Source organism: Lampetra fluviatilis, chromosome 9 (genome assembly GCF_964198595.1).
Source record: "Lampetra fluviatilis chromosome 9, kcLamFluv1.1, whole genome shotgun sequence".
NCBI classification, from domain to species: Eukaryota; Metazoa; Chordata; class Hyperoartia; order Petromyzontiformes; family Petromyzontidae; genus Lampetra; species Lampetra fluviatilis.
In genome coordinates, this window is record NC_136283.1 from 8,213,323 (window position 1) to 8,239,045 (window position 25,723).

A 25,723-nucleotide genomic window follows, 5' to 3' on the forward strand; every position below is an offset into this window, starting at 1 on the left:
TAATTAAGGGGGTGGCACAGTGGCACACTGCACTCTGAACCTGGCACACATGAGTTCGATTCCCACGGTCCAAGACTAGCATCAGTAGTGAATGACATCTCGTACAGAGTCCTGGGGTCCCCATTCATCAACTCACAATGACCAACGTGGTGAAGTATAGTCAAGCAACACCTGTGACTTACATGGCGTGGGAAGGTCGTCATATAATAGGGTATCGATAAAAGGCCGTCAACTGTTAACGTTATTTAATAGGAAACCATAAATCATTCAAATATAAAGGGTTCAACCACTGCACCACTGCTCCTGGTGTTGACTCATGATCCTTTTCATTTTGCATATGGATGAAATCATGAAATGTTCTGGGCGGGGCCGGGGGGGAGGTCTGATACTCATAAATTGGTTCAGATTTTAGATTATTAACAGTTCAATATACACAATTAAAGTATTGTGTGTTCTAAAGTACTCAGTATACGTATGCTTTTTCTGCTTGTGCATAGAGAGAGAGTTGTGTGCGCTTGCAGTTTATTTAATAATGTGGTCATGCAGGACAGAATTGGGTCACTGCTCTGTCAGCCATGCTCCATGACCCATGAAAACGCGGGCGTGAAGAGTTGGTTTCTCGGCCATGTATCATTACTTTCCCATCGCTGAGACATCGGCCTTTGCGAGATTTTAGAACTTTCGTTATTCCGTAGCTGGGGCCCGCCACATCTGTCAAACAATTTAACCGTGCCATGTGACGCTAAATTGAGAGCAGGCGAATTGAATGAGCGGAAGGGGGGAACAGGTTTGGAAATATTTATTTTGCTTCCAGATTACTGTATTCAACATGGAATTGAACACTTGGTATGACAAGCGTGATGCCAACACAACAACTGCCATCCACCAGCTGTCACTGCCTCTACTGTACTGTTGTCACCTGAAATATTTGATCGCCCGTGTTGGTGATTAGGGGTAGCCAGTAAACACACATCTCTCTACGACGTGTGATTAAGCAATCATCCAGGCTGGAAAATCTGGCACTTTGCGTTGGGTTGAATCTCCATGCCTGTTACCTATTAAGGAGGAGAGAGAGATCGAGGACAGATCACTGTTGGATCTTACTCAGTTTTAATACAGTATGAATATTAGCACAAATGCATTCGATGTAACACATTCCCGCGGAGGGAGCTGGTAGGAATGTTGGGTTGCTTGGTCAATGGCCAGGGTCAACGGTGGCGTGGTGTATTCCGCAAATATGTCCGACTGTGAGGGCGGGCACAAGCCGGCGTGAGTAGGTTAAACGTTGAGTTTTATAAGGGCACCACGGGGTGACCATCCCCTCCCCACCCAGCCCCACCCTACCCTCCCCACCCAGCCCCTCCCCACCCTCCCCTCTCCACCCAGCCCCACCCCTCCCATTTTTTGATGCCCGACGGACGGACACAATAATCCCCTGTGGGTTGGTGTAACCAGGAGGTTCCTACCAGTAAAATATCGCCGTGCTGTGTATTGGAAGGAGGGCGACTTTAGCAACGACTAGGTAATCAAATCAAATGCGAAGTGACACCCGAGTAAAGTAACAAAAAAATTATTCAAGGCTACAGAAACTGAAATCTCTGCTCTGTATTTTATCCACTTCACACCCATCGTGTATTTGAATAGAATGCCCCACACACTGAATTCAACAAACACACGGCACTAGTCTTGCCTAAATCAACCAAACTCTGCAAGCAATATATACTGTACAGTACTAGAAACACTCGAATGTTAGACTAGTGTGAAATAATCAGAATACAAATGTAGATTACGTTGCTTGTAGTACACGCCCTTCGTGTGGGATTTGTACTTTTTGTTTTAACTACAGTTTTTTTTATAAATTACGTAATTTTAACTACTAGTACCTCGAATAAATCTGTCAGAATGGGCTGTCTTATTGCTTATATGCCAGCCATGCGACACTGTCCCCAAGAACGTCCTTTTGGCTGGCCATACCAATGTGATATATGGGATCTGGTTTCACATTCCAGCAACTCAAGGCTGGCCAAGGGGTGTCATCTCTGCTGCTGGGTATGAGCTGGCGTAGGCCTCTTGCTGTGGCACTAATTGAGCCGGATGTAGGCCAGCTTTGAATTGTTGTGCTTCGTGGAGTGGCCCACAAAGGGCATTTGGCACACATTCAAATAAATACATGGTTAATTAAGTAGGAAATTGCTGCATCCTTCTGAGGAAGAAAGGGACGCAGCTGCCAAGGTATTTGATGGAACTGTGGAAAAAAAATGGGCTGCGTCAAGACGGCCCCTCTGTGTATGCACACGAATTGTCTTCAGTCTTCCACAGGCACTCGGGGGGGGGAAAGAGTACTTTGGATCGTGCCACGGCTACATTATATATTGGCGTGGTGTTTTTCAACGCCTTTATATTATTGTAAACTGTTTACGGTATATATAGCTAGCATGATCATGGTTTAATAATACTCGAACCATCTCATGGGAATGCACATTTAACAGTTGAATACTTTTGTAAATAAAATGGGAGGGATTCATCTTCTTGGAAGTAATAAAATAATAAAAATAAAACATTATGTTTTATTTTTATTATTTTATTACTTCCCTTCTACGTGACTTTACCGAAAGAACCAAGAAGATGAATCCCTGCAGTCACGAAAGCTTTAAATCGAAATTTAAAATGGGAGGGAGTTTATTATTACACTCTGAAGCAGATATTTCCCCCTGCTTGGTCCAGGGAATGCACTTTCTACTGACATGATTAAAAATGAAGCTTGAGAATTGGTTTTAAAAAGTCAAAATATCCATCATTAAATATTTGGCAGGATGGTCTGTGTGATACTTTTATACAGGCAACCTCAGAGGTACAGCTGACAAGCACCACCAAGAAATGGTTCAACTTGTGGAATAAAATCCTAGAATTAAATTAAAACAGTCAGTTAAACTATTGCAACCAAGCATCTCAGAGCATGAATTCACATAAATGTTTATTTTTTCTGTCACAAGCTGTGAAAGTAAATGAATAACATTGGTCGTTTAAAGCCTCTGTGGATGAAAGGCCCTTCAATTATTGTCACGATAAAAAAGCAGCACACTGAACAATACCCACACTGTTTCAACGTCATCAAAACAGACCTGTCCGTTTAAAAGCATTCTCGAGAGCCAAGGCAATATAATGAGCAACACATTCAACTGTACTCCCAAAACATTGCAGCACATTTGCAAACATGAAAAAACTGCTCTTACAAAAAAAATCTAAACAAGTGCACACAACTGTTCAAGTTCATAGGGCTCTTATTTCCTCCTTCATGCTAATTTTACGCAGGGTTTTATACACGGGCCTTTCAAGCCTTTTCGAACACCCAATGGCTTGACACTTTGTGCTTGCTCGCCCATGAACCGCATCTTTGTCCTCCTGATTTGCACGCGTCTGTGTCTCATTTATACGAGGAGCAAATTCACTTCGGCCCGTATTCACGCCACAGAGACTGCAAACTGTCTGTGACACCCCTGGGTCCCCATGGCGCAAGGTTTTTGGGAACAGGGCACAGCTTATCTGCAGCGTTATGAATGCTGCTAAAGTCAGACACCGAATGGGAAAGCCACGTGGAATATTTCAGCGTCTGTGTGCACTCACACAGACGCTTGTGCATCTTGTTTAATTTTTTTGGCGACTGCCCACCTGTTCTAGTTTTGGCCGTACTGGAGCTTCAAGGGTACCGTTAGGAAATGGAGACTCTCCCTCTTTTTCATCCCGTGAACATCCCAAACTGCTTTGCGACACGCAAGCGTATAACAGGCATAGCGATGCATTCACGCAAGAACAAATGAACCAATTAATTTAGCGCCGTTTGTTTTTCTCTTCGTATTAACTTTTCCTGGAATTGGACACATTAAAATGTGTAATTTGTAGCTCGAACAGTATTCTTACGTGTAAACATGTTTATACAATACCAGGCATGGTGGCGCACACCTCCAATCCAGGTCACTTTGGAGGTTGATAAGAGCATGAAGATTTAACTATCTGTGTGACACTCCCAATCTGTTACAAGGCCAGTTAATTTCAGTGATTAAATAGCTTGTCGACCACCCACATGTATGCAGTTTTGAGTCCTATCCCCTCATAAGCACACATTTATCCCATTGCTCGAGTTGCCCCCATGCAAAATTCTCATTCAGGAATTGGCGCAATAGCCCATTACATAACGCTCATGTAAAATATCATTCATTATCGTTTATTCAAATGTAAATGAGAGCTGTCCTGTAATTTATTACGCCCATCATTCTTTCCATTCAGTTGCTCACGAGTCGTAGTATCATAAGCCTCTGGTAATTGAGTTTCCACGTGTATAAACCAACAAAGACACGGGGAAATTGCTGCATGAATAAGCTATCAGGCCTGCCAGGGGGGGTCACTACGCGCCATGTAAAGCCATGGCTTGAAGCACGGAGCGAAAAGTTCTCAGCATTCATCAAAGGATTTCTGAATGAAGGCACGCATGGCGATAGGGTTACATTGCACGAGGCCAGAAAGCACTTGCTTGGGCCGCAATTTTACTTTTTGACGCCGCAGGTTTCAAGTTGCGATGTCTTCACTCCCCCTGGTGAGCTAAATTGGGCCCCTGTTTTGTCAGGGGGAGCTGTAAACAGTGGCCACACATGGTGGCTCAGTTGAAAACCAGTCGCCTTAAGCAAGGCACCAAAGTTGTTTGTGTGTGCACAAAAACAGATGTCTCCAGAAAAATAACCGTCCCTTTTCACATGACATGGGAAACCTTCATTCGAACTTGTTTTTGCTACTCATGATGGTTTGTTCTCTAGAACCAGGTTTTAATACGTTCAGCCACCCCGAACAGAGTCGTGCCTAGATCTCACGCGCAGCTTATAGAGTGAAGGATGTTGAGGCTACTGGCGTTTGTAAAAACCCACTGGCTTATGCAACACTACACAGCACTCTTTGGAAGACAGGCTAAGGAAAATGCCTCGAGTTCTCCTGTGATGTACTCAGCTGATGGAAGTTGTGCCCGTGGCCAGATTAACTCTGGGGCTTGAGGAGCTGCAGCCCGAGGCCACAGATTTTGAGAGGCCTCCAAACAAATATTAGAACACCGTTTTATATGGTAATAGAGGAAACACCACAATAAGGTAGCACTTCAATACATCATATGGTAAATGCTGTAAAGTCATGGCATCACTGTATGTATTAGGTACCACCAGTCATGTGCCGAAATCTAAAGAGTTTTGTTTATTTTACCTTTGATTAGCTTTAAAAAAAGTAAACAACAACGGAGCGTTTTGCTTTGGGCATGGGTGGTGATAAAACAGTAAAGGAGGGAAGGAATTCAATGTACAGAACGGGGCCTCAAAACTATAACAGCCCCAGGCTCCCATCAAACTTAATCCGGTCCTAGTCGTGCCATGCTGAACATGGCTGTGGGTGTGATAAGAATGGTACACGATCTCAAAACAAAAGTGATACATACCGTAACCATGTACATGTTTCCTGTGAAAACATATTTTTGTTTGAGCCAATTTGTTATTTCTGTATCAACATACAAGTAGAGATGCAAAGGTTGATTAGAACTGAAATTCAGTTTGTACTGTCATATGAAATGTCATGGTAATCTAATCAGGTGCCCTTTCAAAGCCAGAACTTTATTTACTAATGAAATAATAATATTCATATGAGTGACTTTGGATAAATGTATTACATTAAGTGTGAATCTATGCACACTGTTTTTATATGCCTTCCTTTTAAGATTTTTGCCTGTTTCTTGCATGCATATACAATTTAATGTGTATGCATGGTTAGATAAAAGTCAAATAAATCTGTGCTTTTGTTGTGGCGAGGGTGCTAACACAATACTAACACAACACAATACTGCTCTATATACCTAGGCATGATAGATGACATACACACACACCATTGGGAAAAAGTCATTCAAGCTCAGTAATAGAACACGTGGAACGGCTCGAGGCTTCGATGAGACAAATCTAGTTAATCCCATTCTTCATTCAAGCACAGGTGTGACATTTCCCATCGGTGTGCTATTGCTCCTTGTTATGGAAGTTGGAATTCTTTGATGAATGGACCCTCGTGCAACAGCGAGTGACTTACATATTAGGGCACATTTATACAATGTCCAGTTGATAAATCACTTTTCAATACACAATGCTTTATTCAAAACTTCCCTATAATCGTATTGTCGTAGTTCAGATAACAAAGGGGGAATTATGGTGCAGTGAGTGTTCATCCTTGTTCCAGAACAGAATGGAAATTGTTTATCCTTGGGATGTAAGCATAACAATATTTAATACCCTGTCAAATATTGATATTAAAACTCTTTATCTACTTAAGATAGAGGAAAAATATTACATGACGTAATTCAAAGCAACGACTGCATTGCCAACAACTTTTCAGAAAGGGAGGTGTCATACAATTTGCAAAGTCCCATTGTTAATGCTGCCCAGTGGATTCTATTCTCATGCATATAGCCAACCTTGCTTAGGAACTAAACCCAAGGCACTGCAGAGCATCTTCATTCATAAGCCTGACACAACCAAACAATGACTTCCTTGTCGTAACATCTAAACTAGGACTGGCGAAGCTTCACTCTATTCTTTAAAAAAAAACTATTTTTTGCAGAGACTTGATTGTGTAAGACCCACAACAGTCTGTTGCCTTTTGGCATGTTATTATCTTTTTTAGAAATATCCACACCAAGACAGTGAATATATGTGTACGTTGTATGTATACTCTTAGGTTTTTTCGGTAAAGTCACGTACCGAAAAAACCTAAGAGTATGAATCCTTCCAGTCACGAAAGCTTCAAATCTAGCTGTATGTATACTCTATGCACTATTAAAGACACGAAGCATGCATTGTAGTGCCTGAACGAAGGTGGTTCCACAGGGACATTGATCCTCGTTGGCACAAATGTGCTCATTCCCCTGTAAGACATCAGAAAGCATCATTATTATATGCAACGTTGTGTATGACAGCATGACTGGGACAAGTGTCAAAGGAGTGAAACAATTCATCTTGTACGACTCATTTCTCATTAGTGTAACATTCCTTGTGCTGGAAATCCTAATAGGCGACCGCATCCCCATGGGATTCCAAGATATTCCATGCTGGCCCATGTCAAACTAGCTAGACTTTCATTCCCACTGCCTGAAGTGTGCCTGGCAATGTTGGTTGTTGCATGGAAATGCTGCACCTAACCACGATGGGGATGAAGAATTTACACCACCAGACTCAAAAATGTGAACACAGATAAGCACCACGAAAATCACAATTTGAGTATGGGAACTCATGTATTTGTTTGCCATGAGAAGTATAATAATTATTTATTTACCCAGAAAGGTCACACTGAGGTTGAAGGCTCTATATCTGGAGGATCTTGTAATATATCAAATCACCATGGAGTATGATTGTCTTCATGCAACCCAACAAATCCAGACACCATTTCAACACTGATTATACATTCACACATACTACACACATGTAACACAGGACACAAGTTGTATCATTAGCAGTATGCAGCTTAACATTTTCATTGGTATAACATCATCATAGGCATCAAGCTGCGCCAATTTTGGAAGTGGTCAAGTGGGAATTAATCCAGACACAATTAAGAAAAATAATATTCTAAGTGAATGTCGTATACGATTCTGGTTTGGAGCCTCTGAGCTCAAAATATAAAATCTGAATATTGTCTTCTTAATTTATCGAGGCTCTCATGCAGCGAATGCAGTGTTCTCAGTCCAGTCATTGAAGATTCACAATTGAATGGCCCCAAAAATTATGTGCTCAGATTTTGTTGATTAACAGTCAGTGTGATGAGTACAAAATGGGGAACAATTGGTGAACAGAAATTTTAATTAATTTGTCAGCCCAGTGGAGGGTGTTCACCTTTTTCAGAAACCAAGGCTCAGTATTAAGGGTAAAGCTTTTAAAATACACAATCTGTACCGTGCATACATAGGCAAAGCTCTTATTAAAGCAGCAATTGAGACCTCTTCGTAGCAAAGGTGGCTCAGAAAAATGTATGCACAAGGCATATCGAGCGGGAGAGAAAATCGCAACATAGTTTAATCTAAAAAACAATAACCACAAGACAAGGAGCATCCTTTAAAATTATACAATTTACAGACGTCATTCATCTAGGTATAAACCTTAGTTTTGCCTCAATGCAGTGAACTTCTATCTTAATGCTTATATATTGGTCGTTTTAGCAGCAGAGGGCCTGGTGATAAATGGGGGTGGATGCAAGAGTTACAAAGCAATGAAAATATATCACATGGATGTATCACAGTAAATGACTTTTCACAGATGCAAAACACATTGGGTCATCACAGTAATTTAGATGAGTGCACATTTGAATTTTTTAGACATTTTGCTTTACTACAAAAGGTTGTAGAGTTGAGCAGTGGCGCAGTGGTGCTCGCTCTCATGGCACTATGAACTCAGGGGCCTGGTGAAGTATGGTCATTTCCTGGCAGCGATTTCAGCCGCACCACCTCTACATAACAATAGGCTCAGTCAACCATTCTACACAACAAAGACTCATTTCCTGGCAGCGATTTCAGCCGTATCACCTTTACATAACAAAAAGGCTCAGTCCCATTTACACGCACCTTTACATCATCCGCACCTAGTTTACACAACAAAGGCTCATTCCTAACAGCGTGCTTCAGCCGCACCGAACCTCACAAAAATAATATCCAGGGCCTACCTTGGCTCCTCCCACCCTCAACCAGTATATATACAAGGACTGTTTTCTTGGAATTTCTCTCACTTGATACAGCTATTGTGCTGTGACGGTTCCACATGAAGACGGAAGCTTGTGTTGCCTCCGAAATGTCGTGATTTTTATTTTATTTGAATTTTACTTTTATTAATTTAAATTTTTTACCTACGTAACTTTACCGAAAAAACCTAAGAATTTGGTCAAAGAGCCCATGCAGCCGGCACGGTGTGGAGGACCTTCCCATCCAGCAATGGATTTATCGAGGGCTGGACATTTACATTGCAATAGAGGTTGTGTTTTGAAAAGGGATTTTTTTAAAAGCATTATTAACCTTTAATTTTAAGGATTTGGTGATGTAATTTTAATGCAATACGTGACAATAGGTAAAGTGAAAGTTAAATCAAAGTCCTCGTTGAAATGCGTGTCGGGCTGTGTTCATTACCAAGGTTGGTCTTGAGCCAATGTCTGTAAAGCCTAAATTGCAATAATCGGCATGGACTCGTTTATCCAATGGAAATCTATGCTGACCAATAATTGTAAGTTAAATCACATCCAAAATTCTGCCGAGGTTTACACACCAATTTTGCCAACTGTCACTGACACCCACACACGTGCATTCTTATCATTTTTTATTCTGAGCTCACTGTAGGTCTGTGCATATGAATCATATCTAGGGACTCTAATCACATAGCGACTTAACAAAGGGATAGATAACATGGCCATTGAAGTCGAATCAAAACTTTTGGTTAGAAGACATTTCTTTATTTCATCGAAGCCCTTTTTGAGATCATACTTTCGACGTTTGACATTTACATCCAACGATTTCATAGTCGCACGCACAATGAGCGACCATGGAACATAACAAGCAGAGACATTCAAAAGTGCGTGGCCACTGACAGCTTTGATGTAATTTACCTGAAAACGTAGCAGCCAACAGGGAAACGTTTCACTCAGCAGCAGTGTAATCTGTCACATTACCACCTGTGGTTACCCGATCGTGATGTGCACCGCTGGGTATTGTGATGCATAAACATAGGGCAGGGCCGCCCAGTCCTCGTTATATTTGTGCTACTGCTTAGGCTTTTTCACGGTCGTCCCGCGTAGCTCGCTCTCTCTCTCTGATCTGTTTTCAGGTTGTACTGCGTGTTCTTTCGCGTGATGTCCGACGTTTTGCTCCATGTGTTGAGAGCTAAAGCATGTGGTACAAAACGTCAGACATCATGCAGGTGCAACTCAAAAACAAATGAGAGTAGTTATATGTATATATACAAATCTAATAGATGCTATTTGTTTATTATTGTTGCTTCAGGGACCATGCAGGCTACTAAACTAGAGCCAATGTCCCAGGAAGGTCAATTTACAGTGGCTTAACATAGAAGAACGTTCATCAGAGTGCCATGTGACACCTAAGTTGTTGATTCATAACTTTGACTACCAAACTTAATTCTTAAAAACATGTACAAAAAACTGATCAGGTAGTACGTATGGTTAAAGTCATTTTGTATTACACTCAATGAGTGTGCCAGCTTTTTCAACATTGAGCTGGCTTCAGTGGACTTCAACACGTAACACACAGAGGTGACATTTTGCAGACTGAAAATCATCATTAACAAGCACAGCTTCCAAAACGGAATAAATACAAAGTGCAATGGGTAAATACAAATGTGGAAAATGGACTTGCTATATATATATTAGTATTACATTCAAATTTGCATAAACTTAGTAAAATTAGTTGTCAGTTCTTTGGTAAAAAAAAATTAGTCTATTCAATCGCTTGTAAAACGTTTAAGGTTGTTTGATTCATTGTTACCTTATAGGTTTCAGCAAATAGCACATTTGATCAAACTGAAATTTTTAGATGTTGTTGGAAATGGCTGAGAATAACACAACCTTTTAAAGAAAGATAAACCCACAGTAGTTTGTATTACATTTATTCAAAACAAAATGTAATTACTTCATTTACTGCATTCAAATGCACAATTATTGAAATGCAAAACTCTTTGAATGAGACGTACGCTATGCGTGAAAACAAAACAAGTGTTAAATCATTCAAATGTTATTCTTGGTTCTTTCGGTAAAGTCACGTAGAAGGGAAATAGTAAAATTAAAAAAATTAAACATAATAAAATAAAATTCTCACGACGTTTGCGTTGTGGCCGAAACGTCATGAGAATTGTATTTTATTATGTAATTTTTTATTATTATTTTATTATTTCTCTTCTACGTCACTTTACCGAAAGAACCAAGAATATGAATCCCCGCAGTCACGAAAGCTTTAAATCGACATTCAAATGTTGTTCATTTCCGCTGATCATAACTCCCATCATGACTAAGGGGCCATTTTTATCGGTGGGCATGAATAAGCAATGCGATAAGCGATGTAAATAGCTGGCACATCCATTTGAACTATAAAAGCACGTTTTGGAAAAGTGTAAAATGCAAATATGAATGTCTTTTTTTGTTTGTTCTCGTTTCAGCTGTTCACCCTCGTGCTAAAGCAGCGCGGGCGTTCACAGACAGCTCCGGCGTCTCCGGATCGGCAGACGAGCAGTCTGATGGCAGCCCGTCAGACAGCCTCATATACACCTCCATCCAGCAGCTCACGGCACGTGCCAGTCCCCACCCCCGCCGCCTCGAGGCAAAGAGGCTGTGAGCAGCGAACGAGCAGCAGTAGATCTGTTCATATCCACAAGGGTGATCCGTTTTACAGTATAGCCCACCCCACTAAGATAATAGGGAGAAATTACACAATGATAGATTGTGATTGAGGGCTGCCAAGCACGACATCCTGTGAACGCAACAAATTCCCTCCGGTTTCTTAGTTTTCCTTTTGCGCGCATTTTAATAGGAACCTTGTCACGGCATTTGAAATACTATTTTGTAATTCGATTTCCTCTGCGGTGGCGCACGACCGGATTTCTCCCCGGGAATGGATGGCCCGCGCGCCTCTCCAGGCGTGCGTGTGCGCGCGCCACAGATCAGCGAATGCGAACCACCGCCGCTGTCCTTCTCTGTCCCCCTGGACGTGGCGGAGCCGTCGCGTTCACAGTCACTCTTTCACCCGCTGAGAATGCACGAAGAGGATAATTGGAAATCAGTGGGATTTCGATTGAAAGCTTTCGTGACTGCAGGGATTCATCTTCTTGGTTCTTTCGGTAAAGTCACGTAGAATGGAAATAATAAAATAATAAAAATTAAACATAATAAAATAATTCTCACGACGTTTCGGCCACAACGCAAGCAGCCGTACTCAGGTGGAGAACAGGTCTGTCGAGAAGTCAGAGTCTGAATGACACACCCCAGGCTTGGAGCGACTATTTAGGCTGGGATGGAGGGGCGAAGAGCGTCTTGACAAAATAATTTGCATATCAAGAGGAATTTAGCATATTTATGGGAAATGCAGATATGCGATTAGTACTACAAACCTCCTACGCATTTCACAAGTAGTACTAATCGCATATCTGCATTTCCCATAAATATGCTAAATTCCTCTTGATATGCAAATTATTTTGTCAAGACGCTCTTCGCCCCTCCATCCCAGCCTAAATAGTCGCTCCAAGCCTGGGGCGTGTCATTCAGACTCTGTCTTCTCGGCAGACCTGTTCTCCACCTGAGGACGGCTGCTTGTGTTGTGGCCGAAACGTCGTGAGAATTATTTTATTATGTTTTATTTTTATTATTTCATTATTATTTCCATTCTACGTGACTTTTCCGAAAGAACCAAGAAGATGAATCAGTGGGATGTCTATGAATGGATCATCCTTGTGTTTGTGGCGATACGTTAATTACATCGCCTGCTATACGGGGAGGACGTGGGTTCGATACCGACCCTGACGCCTGCTGTATATTTGGAGTTCGCATGTTCGCACCGTGGTCGCGTGGATCTTTCTCCGGGTCCTCCTGTTTTTCCCGCCACATTTAGAATCAACATCACGCGTTTTGAGTATTTGGCTGCGATACATTTCCACATGATGGGCCACTTGTTTGAGCTATCCTTTGTGGCGAGGTTGCTTCTGAAAAAGAGCTTCATAGCTAAGTGGGCCTTACCTGGTAAAATAAGAATGGTTTCACACCTAGGCTTTCGCGACCAATATCATCCATAATAAGATTTTTTTTGGGTTACATCGTGTAAATATAAATGTGTCATTAAACCCGCCACCACCCGACACAGCCAATTAGCAAGGTTTGTAAATGTTGTGGCTTTGCTATCCAACACAATCGGTGTGTGGCTGTACTAGTGTAGGGCTGTTACAGAGAGCCCGTTATGCATGGCAGCCTATGGTAAACAAGCACAGTGGGCGGGGCTACGTCAGTGCACGGGCAGGTGCCCTCTACGACGTCCGCGCTTCGGACGTTACGATCCCCCGGGGCCCCACCCCTCAGGGAGGGGGGTGTATAAAAGGGGAATGTATCGGGAGGCTCGGGAGTGATGTTTAGCTAAAGAAGAGGAGGAGGAAGACGTCTGAGATAGAGCCCTGGACTCCCCCTGGTACGCCGTCCTTATCAGGACCGCGCAGGCTCGAGCCAGTGGCGTGGTACCAGAGCCAGAGCCAGTGCTGGTCTGGACTCTGGGTACCGGGCCCGACTGACCAGTGTCGGGCCAAGATAGCCTCCCCTAGCCCATTAGTGGAGGACTCAGAGGCAGGCTAAGGTTAGCCTAGAGGTGTGTCCTCAGATAGACGGGTGAGGGGGCCGATACCCCCTCAATTGTGTATGTCACAAAGTTGGTATTCAAATAAACAAGTGTGCCTCCAACTCCGGTGTCAACGAGTCGTAAGCGTTACTACATCTGGCGTCAGAAGTGAAACAAAGTACGAACATGGATACACGCCGGACGACTCGAGTCGGAGTACCAGGGGCGGAGGACACCGCTGCAGTTGGAGGGCCCGAGATGGCTGAAGATGCCATCGAGCAGCCGGGGCTGGGTGCATCCACGCCACAGCAGCTGGAGGAAGGGGAGCCGTCGACGGAGGGGCTGAGGCAGGCGCACGCGAAGCTGGCCGAGCTGCTGTACGCCGCAGCCGCCATGCTCGACAACATCACGCGGCTGGGGGCTGCGGGACCGCCACGAGGCGACAGCAGCCAACGACCACAGCGCCTTCCCGCCATTTCAACGGAGCAACATTTTGAAACTCCCGCCATCGCCGCAGCTGCTGTTGAGGGCGTGGCCGCTCTAAGCATCGCGTCCAACGGCGGGAGTACAGTGCCTGCCGCGTCACCACGGGTGCGACCGGCGATGCCATCGCTGCTTCGGGCCGACGCTGAGTCGAGTGAGGGAGACGAGGGAGCGCGATCGTCCTCTGCAGCCGCTGCCTTACATCAGCGACTGCCGCCGCTCAAAGAATTTGTGGGCGAGGAGGGCGACTGGGGCGGCTTCCAGCGGCGCTTCCTCGCTCACCAGGAGATGGCACAGTGGACAGACGCCGAGGCTCTCCGAGCACTGCCAGCACTCCTCGACAGCGACGCCCTCGCCACACTAACATCGGCAACGAAGGAGAGGCGTTCCACGCTGCGGAAGGCGATGCAAGTGCTGTCCGCTGTGTATGGGCCACCATCGGACTGTCGTCAACTCTTTTACGATCGCCAGCGGGGGACGAAGGAGTCGCCCCTGGCGTACCGTACAAGCCTCCTGGCGCTGGCAAAGGAAGCCTTTCCACGAATGGACGACGAGGGGATCGACGCCATGGTGACAGAAAAGATACTTTTGCTGGCGGACGACTTAGACATCGTCATTGTCGCACAGGACGATGCAGAAATGTGCTCCCTCCAAGCGGCCCGTCTCCTCCACGCAAACCTGTCCTCTCAACGACGGAAGGCCAGCAAGGCGGCGAGCGGGCGCGCCGTCGCTGCGGCCACCCTCCCGGCGGAAGAGGTTTGCACCATCAACCATCGACGGCAGCACGGAGCGGGAGCGCGGGAGGACCGGGCCGGTTCAAGCCGTCTACAACGTCCATCGTCGCCACCAGCGCTTCCACGCTGTTATAACTGCGGCATCCGGGGCCACGTCGCCTCGGGGTGCCGCTCTCCTCGGCAGCGCGGGACGACACCTCAACGGGACGCCGGCCCTCGTCACAAGCTCCACCATCATAATCCGGCGAGTCGCGGCACCCCTCATGTTTGGCCCACGCACACGCCCGTCACACACTCGAACACCGCAGCGGAGGGGGGGCAAATATCGCGTACCATGGCACCAACACGCACCGCTCTGGGTACTCACATTGAACCCAGCCAGTGGTCCGTGTTGGCCCATCGGGTTGTAGCCGCGTCATCGGGGTCGTCGGCCGTTGTGGGTCACATCGATGGGGTCGAGGTGCGCATCCTGGTCGATACAGGGGCATCGGCGACCATTATTTCGGAGTTGATTTATAACATTCTCCCTGCCCAGAGCCGTCCTTTGATGCCTGTTAATGTACCATTCTTTGCTGCTAACAGGGGTTCACTTGGCATCATCGGACAAATTCGAGCCCAGATTTGTGTCGGGGATATTAAATTATCTGGGCCGATTTTTGTTTCCTCCTCGCTGGCGGTTCCGTGCCTGCTGGGGACGGATTTCCTGGCCAAAATGCCGATTAGGATATTAATCGACCAGGGATGCATTGAGCTCCCATCGGGCCGACGCATGGCGTTTCTGCCATCCCCCGCTACGAGCCGGACGGCGTTCGCGACGGTGCCGGCGTTCGTAGATAGAACGGTGCGCGTTCCTCCGGGGGCGCAAATGTTAATTCCTTTGAAACTTCGGCGGCCCTTCGCTAAGGGCATTGGGGCTCAAGGGGTTCTGCTGGGACTGTCTAGGGCCGGGGTCAGTGGACCTAATTTACTCCCGGCCCAGACCATAGTGAGAGGGGAAGGAGAACCCTTCATCGCGGTCCTCAATGTGGGCTCGCAGACGGTGGTGGTCCCACAGGGGACCGTGCTTGCTCACGCAACGCCGGTGCCCTGTGAGGAACCCGTCGCGAGTCATGTCGGTGCTGTCCCTGCACCGCGACCACATTCGGACAGCGATGAAGGGTGGCTCGAGGCGCTTTGCGCGGGATCGACGGACCTGTCAAATTTAGAGCGCCAACGTCTTAAGACACTACTGAGGGAATTTTCCGACGTTTTCAGTCGGGATAAATACGATTTGGGCTGCACTCATCTGCTGCGTCACCATATTGATACGGGTGACAGCGCGCCAATACGCCAGAATCCTTTTCGGTTGAGTCCCGCCGAAAAGGACCATGTCAAATCGGCTGTTGATGACATGCTAGCCGCCGACATCATTTCTCCCTCCAACAGCCCTTGGGGAGCGCCGATCGTCCTGGTTAAGAAGCAGGACGGTTCGTTGCGGTTTTGCGTTGACTTTCGGCGCCTTAATAAAATTACGGTTGCCGACGCATACCCGCTCCCACGGATGGACGAATCGCTTGACGCCTTGGCGGGAGCGCGATTCTTCTCCACATTGGACTTACTTTCGGGATTCTGGCAGCTTCCTCTGGACGATGATTCAAAGCCTAAAACTGCTTTCCGTACTCCGCACGGCCTGTTTCAATTCAACCGGTTGCCGATGGGCTTACACTCAGCGCCGGCAACTTTCCAGCGGTTGATGGAATTGGTTTTGGCTGGATTGCAATGGGAATCGTGCCTGATTTATTTGGATGACGTCATTGTCTTTGGCAAAACTTTTGAGGAACATCTCCAGAGGTTGCGGGCAGTTTTCCTAAAGATGCGGGCTGCTAATTTCAAATTTAAGCCCCAAAAATGCCATTTGTTACGCGAGTCGGTGCGTTATTTGGGGCACATCGTGGGGCGCTCAGGTATTTCTACCGATCCCGCCAAAACGCAGTGTGTTAGCTCCTGGCCGACTCCCACCTCAGTGGGAGAGGTTAGGAGTTTTATTGGGTTTGCGTCGTATTATAGACGCTTCGTCGCTAATTTTGCGACTATCGCCAAACCCCTACATGCTTTGACATCTAAAGGGGTTCGGTTCTGCTGGGGTCAGGAGGAGGAAGCTGCTTTTTGCTCCCTTCGGGACGCTTTGGTAAACGCTCCTCCCCTGATTTACCCTGATTTTTCAAAACCGTTCTTGCTCGACACCGATGCGAGCAACACGGGTATTGGGGGCGTGCTCTCCCAGGTGGTTGACGGCGTGGAACGTGTGGTTGCGTACGGCAGTCGGGTGTTGTCTCCAGCGGAGCAACGGTATTGTGTCACCCGTAGGGAACTGTTGGCAATTGTCCATTTCGTCCAACAGTATCGCCCATATCTGTACGGTCGGCATTTCACCGTCCGCACAGATCATGCGGCACTGCAGTACGCCCTGAGGGTTCAACAGCCATCGGGACAATTGTCCCGATGGTTGGAGGTCCTCCAGGATTACGATTTCCAAACCACATACCGTAAGGGCGTTCGCCACACCAACGCGGACGCTCTGTCACGCTTGCCAACCACCTCCGAGTGTGCATGCCTCCTGGGGTCTGGACGTTGCAGGCCTCCAGGGGACACATCGGTACCTGTCTTGGCGGCCGCCAACGACGACGATGCAATGGTTCCTAATTCGATCGAACAACAGGGCAAAGATTCCCTGTTGGGGTTGCCCGTCATTGAATGGGGGCGCCTCCAGATGGAGGATGTCTCCCTCCTCGGGTGGCGACGTCGCGTTGGCGGTGCGGCGGGGGGAAAAAGAGGTGCTTCCGACGCATGGGAAATGTGCCAAGGTCTGCTAATGCATTGGGACGGGAAGTCACGTCGACATCGGCTGGTTGTCCCTACTGGGTTGCGGGGTAGGGTGGTATGGGCCGCTCATGAGCGCCTCCTACACCTGGGGACCCAAAAGACTCTCGCCTTGCTGCAACTTGATTTTTACTGGCCTGGCATGACGAGGGATGTTGGGGATTTGTTGGGATCGTGCCCTCAATGTGCACAACGCAAACCGCCGGCACGGGAGTCTAACCCGCCCTTGCAATCGATCAAAGTGTCCAGGATAAACGAGCTGGTCGCTCTGGACATTTTGGGACCATTCCCCGCCACCCCCAGAGGGAATAGATATTTGTTGACGGGTGTCGAGTATTTTACACGCTGGCCTATGGCCTGGCCTCTGGCCAACCAGTCGGCAGCAGCCATCGTGGAGGCCTTTGTTCAGGGTTATGTCCTGGACAAAGGTGCTCCGGAGAGGCTGCTGACCGACCAGGGCAGAAATTTTTCCGGTAAACTACTCAGACAAGTCTGCGATCTCCTGGGCACAAAGAAAATTCGGACCTCCCCATATCACCCACAAACTGACGGGATGGTCGAACGTTTGCATCGCACCATCTCGTCCATGTTATCACAACAAGTTTCGGACTCGCAAACGGATTGGGACCTACAAATTCAGGGGGTCTTGGCGGCGTACCGGATGGCACCCCATGCGGCTACGGGGTTTTCTCCCTTTTACCTCATGTACGGCCGAGAACCAGACCCGCCTGTTCGTGCCCAGTTGCGGATCCCTGTGCCGCAGGGAAAAACTAATCTGGCTGACCACGTTAAATTTAATCTGGACAAATTGACCGAGGCACGGGATGCTGCAATGCAAAACTCTGACCTCCGTCAGAAGGCAAATGAGCGCCTCAGATTGAGTCGAGCGCACATGCTGCAGTGGAAGCCGGGGGACAAGGCATGGTTGCACTGCCCCCAGGTGCCACTGGCAACCTCCTCTAAACTGGTGCGGCCGTGGCGGGGCCCTGTGGAAGTGGTGGAGGTGTTACGTCCGCAGTGCGTGCGCATCAAGTGGGGGAAGCGGCGATGGTTCGTGCACCCCTCCAGATTAAAACCCTTCGCTGCGGTACACAACCCCACTTCACACGCGCGTGGCCAAACATGTGGGGGGTCGGCCGACTTGCTGGGTCCGTCTCCGTCGCTCTCACCTAATGCCTTGCCGGCTGTGCCACCTTCAGGAGCATCAGGAGTGACGGGCTCACGCCCGATCACCCCTCCTGCGGATGCCGAGGGTCACGCGGAGTCAGAGGAATGCTCACCTCAAGACGGACAGTCGCCACCTGATGGTCCGCCACGCGGGGTTACCCCGTGTGAGGGGCCCGCTGCAAGGACGCGCGCTAAAATGCGCAAACTGTTGTGAGGCCGGAAAATGTGTACATAGCTGTTGTGTTTATTGGGTGTTGTGTGGATGGTGTGTTTCCCGCTCCTCGGATGTACATATGTTGGGTTCACCGTTTGTTGTGTGTGCGGGGTGGGTTCCCTGCTGGTTGTATATTAGCTGTTTTTTTTACGGAATTCGTATTTATTCGGGGGGGTGCGACGGGTTGTTTCTCATCTTGTTGTTGTGTCTTGTTCTGGTTCCTGTTATGGTTCAAAAAAAATAGTGAGGCACACGTGAGGGGGTGAAGGCACCTTTATTGTCAAATTTTTGTATGTTGGCAGCCGGGACGGCTGCATGCTATGTGGGGGGGAGTGATGTAGGGCTGTTACAGAGAGCCCGTTATGCATGGCAGCCTATGGTAAACAAGCACAGTGGGCGGGGCTACGTCAGTGCACGGGCAGGTGCCCTCTACGACGTCCGCGCTTCGGACGTTACGATCCCCCGGGGCCCCACCCCTCAGGGAGGGGGGTGTATAAAAGGGGAATGTATCGGGAGGCTCGGGAGTGATGTTTAGCTAAAGAAGAGGAGGAGGAAGACGTCTGAGATAGAGCCCTGGACTCCCCCTGGTACGCCGTCCTTATCAGGACCGCGCAGGCTCGAGCCAGTGGCGTGGTACCAGAGCCAGAGCCAGTGCTGGTCTGGACTCTGGGTACCGGGCCCGACTGACCAGTGTCGGGCCAAGATAGCCTCCCCTAGCCCATTAGTGGAGGACTCAGAGGCAGGCTAAGGTTAGCCTAGAGGTGTGTCCTCAGATAGACGGGTGAGGGGGCCGATAACCCCTCAATTGTGTATGTCACAAAGTTGGTATTCAAATAAACAAGTGTGCCTCCAACTCCGGTGTCAACGAGTCGTAAGCGTTACTACACTAGTAACGAATTGCCACGTTCTGTTTACGTGACAAACCTTACTAATTGGCTGTATCGGGTGGTGGCGGGTCTTAACTACACATTTCTATATTTATGCGATCTAACCCAAAAAAAACCTGGATTATGGAAGACATTGGTTTAATTTAAATATACACACACAGACCCTGGTTGTGGCAATTCTGCATGAAGCTACCTCATTTTACAACTAGGATCATTGTCAAAGCCAGCAACGTGCACTGCCTGAGCGTTCATCTATGTAATTGATTGCAACTCCTAATGTGAACATAACGTGTTTTAAATTGCCTCTGTTTTTTTATTGGCAGAAAAAAACCTCGTGTAAGTATTTGTACTGTGCAATGAGACTTTTACAGCAAGATGGAGCACAATCTGCAAACAAATCGTTTCTATCTAATTATGACAAAACCAAGACTACAATGCAATACCCTCCCAGGGTTCAGCAACCAAAATAACATGAAGAGGCAGTTTTTTTTGTGAATTTGGTAAACACAAAAGAATACTCAGTATTTCAAGAATCACATTGCACGTGAATACGAGACGCAATGTTACCGACTGCTGATCTAGGAGGATCTGTGGGGTATTCACTCTGGAACTTTCCTCAATACGTTACGAACAGGAAGTAAATGCTATATATAAATGAAAGAAACCCATTTGTCACAGATAAAGACGAATATATACGTTTAAGTTTTTTTTGGTTGTTGTGTGAATTTTACCCTTGGTATTTCCTAATAACTGTGTACTGTTATATTGCTGCACAGATGCCACCAGAAGCAAAGATAGCCAGGTCCCCACTCCTGCATAGAGCTTCCGCTGTGATTACTGACAAGTCCAGACTTCCCACGAAGCCCCACCTGCCATCGCCAGTGACAGAACCATCCCGGAGGATATCATCAGACAGCGGGATAACGACAGTCACCCGCTCGGGCTCGGGGTCTGCCTCGGGCAGCTTCTCTTCTTGCTCTGGCAGTGCCGGCGGCTCGGCGAGTGACGAGTTTGAATCCCTCTCCATCCCAGCCAAAGGGCCAGAGGCCTCCTCAACGATTCCACCGGCCTTCCACCAAGGGGCAGAAAAGTCCGAGTGCCGCTTTCCGTACGTCACCAACTGGTGGTATGCCGTGCCGCGCAGGGAACTCCACTCGAATTGCCCCAGCACCTGCCTGTACAAGGAGAGGCATTCGCAGCAGGAGGCGGGGAAGTCGGCCCCTTTGAGAACTTCAGACACGGCGCAGAGGATGGATGCTGCCACGGCAGCAGAGCCGGTGTCATTAGAAAAGCACGCGTCAATCAGAGCAGGCGACGTTCCCGTCGCGACGGAGGCTTGTACCAGCTACGTACAAGCCGCCAGAGCGCACGTTGGAAATGTGACTGAGTCCGGAGATTGTCAAAGTGGACACCGTGCCGGCTCTTCGAAGGAGACCTTCCAGGGGGATTTGGCCGAGGCAGCTTTGCAGAGGCTCATGAGGTGCTCCCTGGTGCAACCGCAACCTTCAGTGTCCTCTGCAGCGCAGGAGGCGACCGGCGCCACCGCATCTGGAGCGTGCGCTCGAGGGAGCCACCCGATCGCATCGACAGATGTTGCGGTCCATTCCGACGAGATGCCGCAGACGGAACTGGAGCCAGAATTCCAGTGCTCCGCTGTCCACACCCTGACGCAAGATTACAGGGGACCCCACAGGATGCCAAGCGGTGGCCAGATCACCGCTGAGAAGGTAAGATGATAAGCAACTTTTTTTTTCTACCTCCACTTGCGATTATGACAACTTGTAATTAATTGCTTTGCTCTGCCAGATGCCTCAAATGTGAACGTGTCCTACTTTTGAGACAGAATGTATGGGACACTGAATGTCTGAGTTATCTATTTAACAATTGTTGAGGTTGGTACATGTTTCAGCAATAGATATAATGAGTACATTTGGAAATGTTGACATATAGCACAAGAAACATTTCTGATAAGTATATAAACTAGTAAATTTTTGAAAATGTTGCGCTTACAGTGTACGTCTAAAATAACACTCATGAATACGAATATCTATGCAGCATGTGTATGCCAAAGATAAGTCGTACAAATTCGCGTCTGCATTGGTTAGATAAGGAGATATTTAGGCAGTGCAATTGTGGCAGTAAAAATGAATTTATTACATATCGTGCAGCTATTACAGATTCTACATCACGAGATAAAATATCTAATCCAAGGTTAGCAATGCAAAAAATGTGCACAATTCCAAGAAGACTGGCATGTTGCAAGACTATGGATACAATATACTCAGATACGAAAGATATATAACAATACATTGTAATGCTTTTCACTAATTTGCATACAGAAACACTTTTGCTGTTGCTGTGTGTAAAAATATACCCATTTTTGTCCTGCTCGTTCAGTGAGATTTGTGGCAAACAAATTCAAAACCCAATCTGAGCAGATTGGAGCTTCTAAGTTCAACATTAGTTATGAATAGGCGAAACTCCGAAAGCTTGTGCGTGTTGAAAAAAACATCCTGTGTACCGAGTAAATTGTGCACGTAAGCATGAGCGTTGGGTAAAAATGTTTTGAGAAGAAGACAATGATGTCACACACATCCCCCTATTCTGCGGCTCGCTTAGACGACAAATAAAAAACAGCTGACAGGTGTTTGTGTTGAGGGTAGTTTAATGAAAAATAAAAAGTAAAAATGAATATGGCGGTATGAACACTTATACATAACCAATTCTCAAAAAAAGTTCGGCTCTCACATGTACACAAAGATACAGCAGAACATATAAGCGGCCGCCCATAAATGACGTCACGCACCTAGGAGGGGGGGGGGGTCAGACATTTGTGACGATGTGTGACGAGGGGGGGGGGGTTGAGACGTCACATCAAAATGCGCAACTTTAAATAAGTATAAACGACACGTTCTACTTAATGAAATATACTTTTTAATTAATGTTTTCTCCTACAACATCAGAGTGCAGCGCCACATTAAATACGCACTACAATGACAATACAGTACTATGGGAACCTCATTTGCCAGTAAAAATATGATATGCGCCTTTTGGCGTCATCTGGTCCAACCCATGTGAGACTAGGCTCTAAGGAAAGCTGTCTCGGGTGTGGACCAATCAACTTCAAGGACAGTGCACATTATCAGAGTTATGTATTTTGTTTGTATTATGACTGCAGGTATTGTGGTCTATGCAAACATGACTCCTTGAAAAAAAGGTGTCAGTTTTGTTGCCTGATAGAAGGGTAAAAAAAACAATGACAATACAGTAGTTTAAAGCGATTTGAAGCATGTTTTATTTTGGGTGGGGCAGAGCTTTGTGACGTCATATTTTAGGGGGGGAGGGTCTGACTTTTTGTGACGCCATGTGACGATGGCGCGGGGGGGGGTCAAAAATCGTCAAAAATCGCGTGACGTCATTTATGGACCGGCCCCTAACCTGTGCTCATTATTGAATAATTTAAATTTCCCACAGTCATTGGCCGCCACATTTTGTATCGTCGCGATTATTTGAACTAGAATATCACGCGATGAAATGTGACCCGCGTTGTCTCGCCCCTTGTTACGACGGCATGTGCATGCGGGACTTCGGGATGTCGACACCGCTGGACAAATTGATACCACAGGGCGTTTACTTCGACCATTGCTTTTCCCATTAGTTTCAACCCTCTTGTGCAGAGAAACTTGCTGTAAAGTCGTTAACTTTGAAACATGCTAATTGCCTCCTCTAAAAAGAAATGCACAAAACACCACGATTAAAACAGATGTGCAGTAATGATTTACCAATTAATTGTTTTTAAAGACCTCGCGCCTTGCTAGTCTCGTTAACGCGGAAATGTGGGGCCTTGGGATGGGGTGGGTAAGTTCGCAGGAAGCATCACAGACTGTTTGTCCAACTAATATTTGGACCTATTCTGTGGTGTTTCGATTTAAAGCTTTCGTGACTGCAGGGATTCATCTTCTTGGTTCTTTCGGTAAAGTCACGTAGAAGGGAAATAATAAAATAATAAAAATAAAACATAATAAAATATAATTCTCACGTCGTTTCGGCCGGCTGCTTGCGTTGTGCCCGAAACGTCGTGAGAATTGTATTTTATAATGTTTTATTTTTATGATTTTATTATTTCCCTTCTACATGACTTTACCGAAAGAACCAAGAAGATATTCTGTGGTGGTTATAGATAGAAATGTAGGCAGCAGCATTGCATCGACCGTGTTGACTCAAAGTGCTGAAATTTGAATTGATGACATGTAAATGCACATCCGTGGACTCGAAAGACAAAACAGACTCCAAGTAACTCGACCCAAACGCGTACACTTGAGTACTGCTTTGCGGCGAGTCCGTGCATGAACCACCACACCACACTGAACCACAAAGATAAAGATCCCCTGTATAGCCGTCACAGACTGTTGGGGTAAGTGCTCTTAGCGAGCACCTATGAAGGCCATCACGGCACACGAGGAGGTGGGTGGCCATCACCACGCCCGGTCGCCTTTGTCTCCCGAGTGGCGGTGTTTACACACCGCACCAGGTAGACATTTGAGGCTGAGTCGACCTGTGTGTGTGTGTGAACCATACACAACCACCCCCCCCCCCCCCTTTGGGAAAACAGGCACACGCACGCACCAATGCATGCAAGGGCACAAGCTAATGTGCAGGCTCGGAGGTCATGCATGAGCGCACATGCATAAATGCACTCAGATGCAAGAAAGTGCCTTGAGTTTGAGTTACATCTTTTTTTGCCAGTGTGGCAAAAAAAAAGTTTTTCTTCTTCCACCAACTGTGACTCCATCTTATCTTGTTGTTGCTTATATTTTTGATTGAATGTCTTTTTTGCATCGGTGCTATCCTGGTATACAATATTTTGAATAGGGGATAAGAAAAAATGGTACCACAGTATACCAGATATATTGCATGTGAATATTCTGTGGGTTTCAATCTACGATCTGCACGTCGATATATACTTGTACTCACTACTCTATACTCTATGTACAATATGTGAATCATGTATACAACTTTATAAGTCACATTTCTATCTAAATGCATTTTAAAAATATATTTGCGTGTATTACCATAAGCCTACTCGAAACACAATCTTTATTACAGTGCAGTTAATATAATTTGAAAAGCGCCAAGTTTACAACTTTCTGCAATACTGCAGGGTAAAGAGATCTCAACTTGGGCATTATCAATACTGTCCGCCTGACTTTGTAAATAATACAATGGTGTGGTCCATACATTTATTGCTGGGTGAGTGATTAGCTGCGTCCCTTTTCGAGGTAAGATTAACAGGCTTCTTTGTGTGCTTACCCACAGTCAGGATTCTTAGGACACCCTGAAGGTCCTGGAGCCAAATACAGGCACTCTGACAAGACAAACTGACAAGACACTAGCACATTGACAAGACTGCAGTCTATCACTCACAAGACAGGACAAAAAACGGTGGTAACAGAATGCTCAAACATTTCCACACTCACACCAAAAAAAGAACAAAATAAACTTAATCCCATGGAGAAAGGAAAACACCGTGTGCAGAAATTAATAAGTTATTGGCCATTGACTCTTCTGCAAGAGGTAGCTACGTAAATATAATATCCAGTACACATTTCAAAGTGTAAGAACAAGAATATCATGGTGGTAGTAATAATAATGTATGTTTTATGTGTTTGTTTTTATTTTAACGTGCCAATGTAATATGTATTGTTTTTTAGAATATACTGTGCAATGCGAAGTTCAAATGGAAAAATGTATATCCGGTGCTGTATTATATATATAGTAAAGATACCCAGTTGAAGCTGCAAGTGTATTGAAAAGGCAGTGGTGTGCCCACAACCTGCATGTCCTTGGTGCATTAACAATTTAAACATCCGGGCAATAACTTCTTGTGTCAAATGCAAGCACAGTAATAGCAATTGTTCATATCTGGCACAATTATTTTCCCACGTACCACCTTCCGAGGGTGTTACACAGCCATTACCGCTGCCTCCATTTCATTATGAGCTTGTGC

General features: G+C 46.3%; 1 protein-coding gene across 1 annotated transcript in view; it reads left to right on the top strand.

Moving 5' to 3' along the window:
- Window positions 1–25,385, top strand: part of LOC144934276 (protein Dok-7-like) — a 48,723-nt gene extending 23,338 nt beyond the window's left edge. Inside the window, exons 6-8 of the mRNA XM_078859956.1 lie at window positions 11,217–11,344; window positions 20,493–21,443; window positions 25,033–25,385. Of these exons, the coding sequence (XP_078716082.1) occupies window positions 11,217–11,344; window positions 20,493–21,443; window positions 25,033–25,098 (1,145 nt within the window). The 3' untranslated portion in view covers window positions 25,099–25,385. The remainder of the gene's footprint in view (window positions 1–11,216; window positions 11,345–20,492; window positions 21,444–25,032) is intronic.
- Window positions 25,386–25,723: the final 338 nt, after the last annotated feature.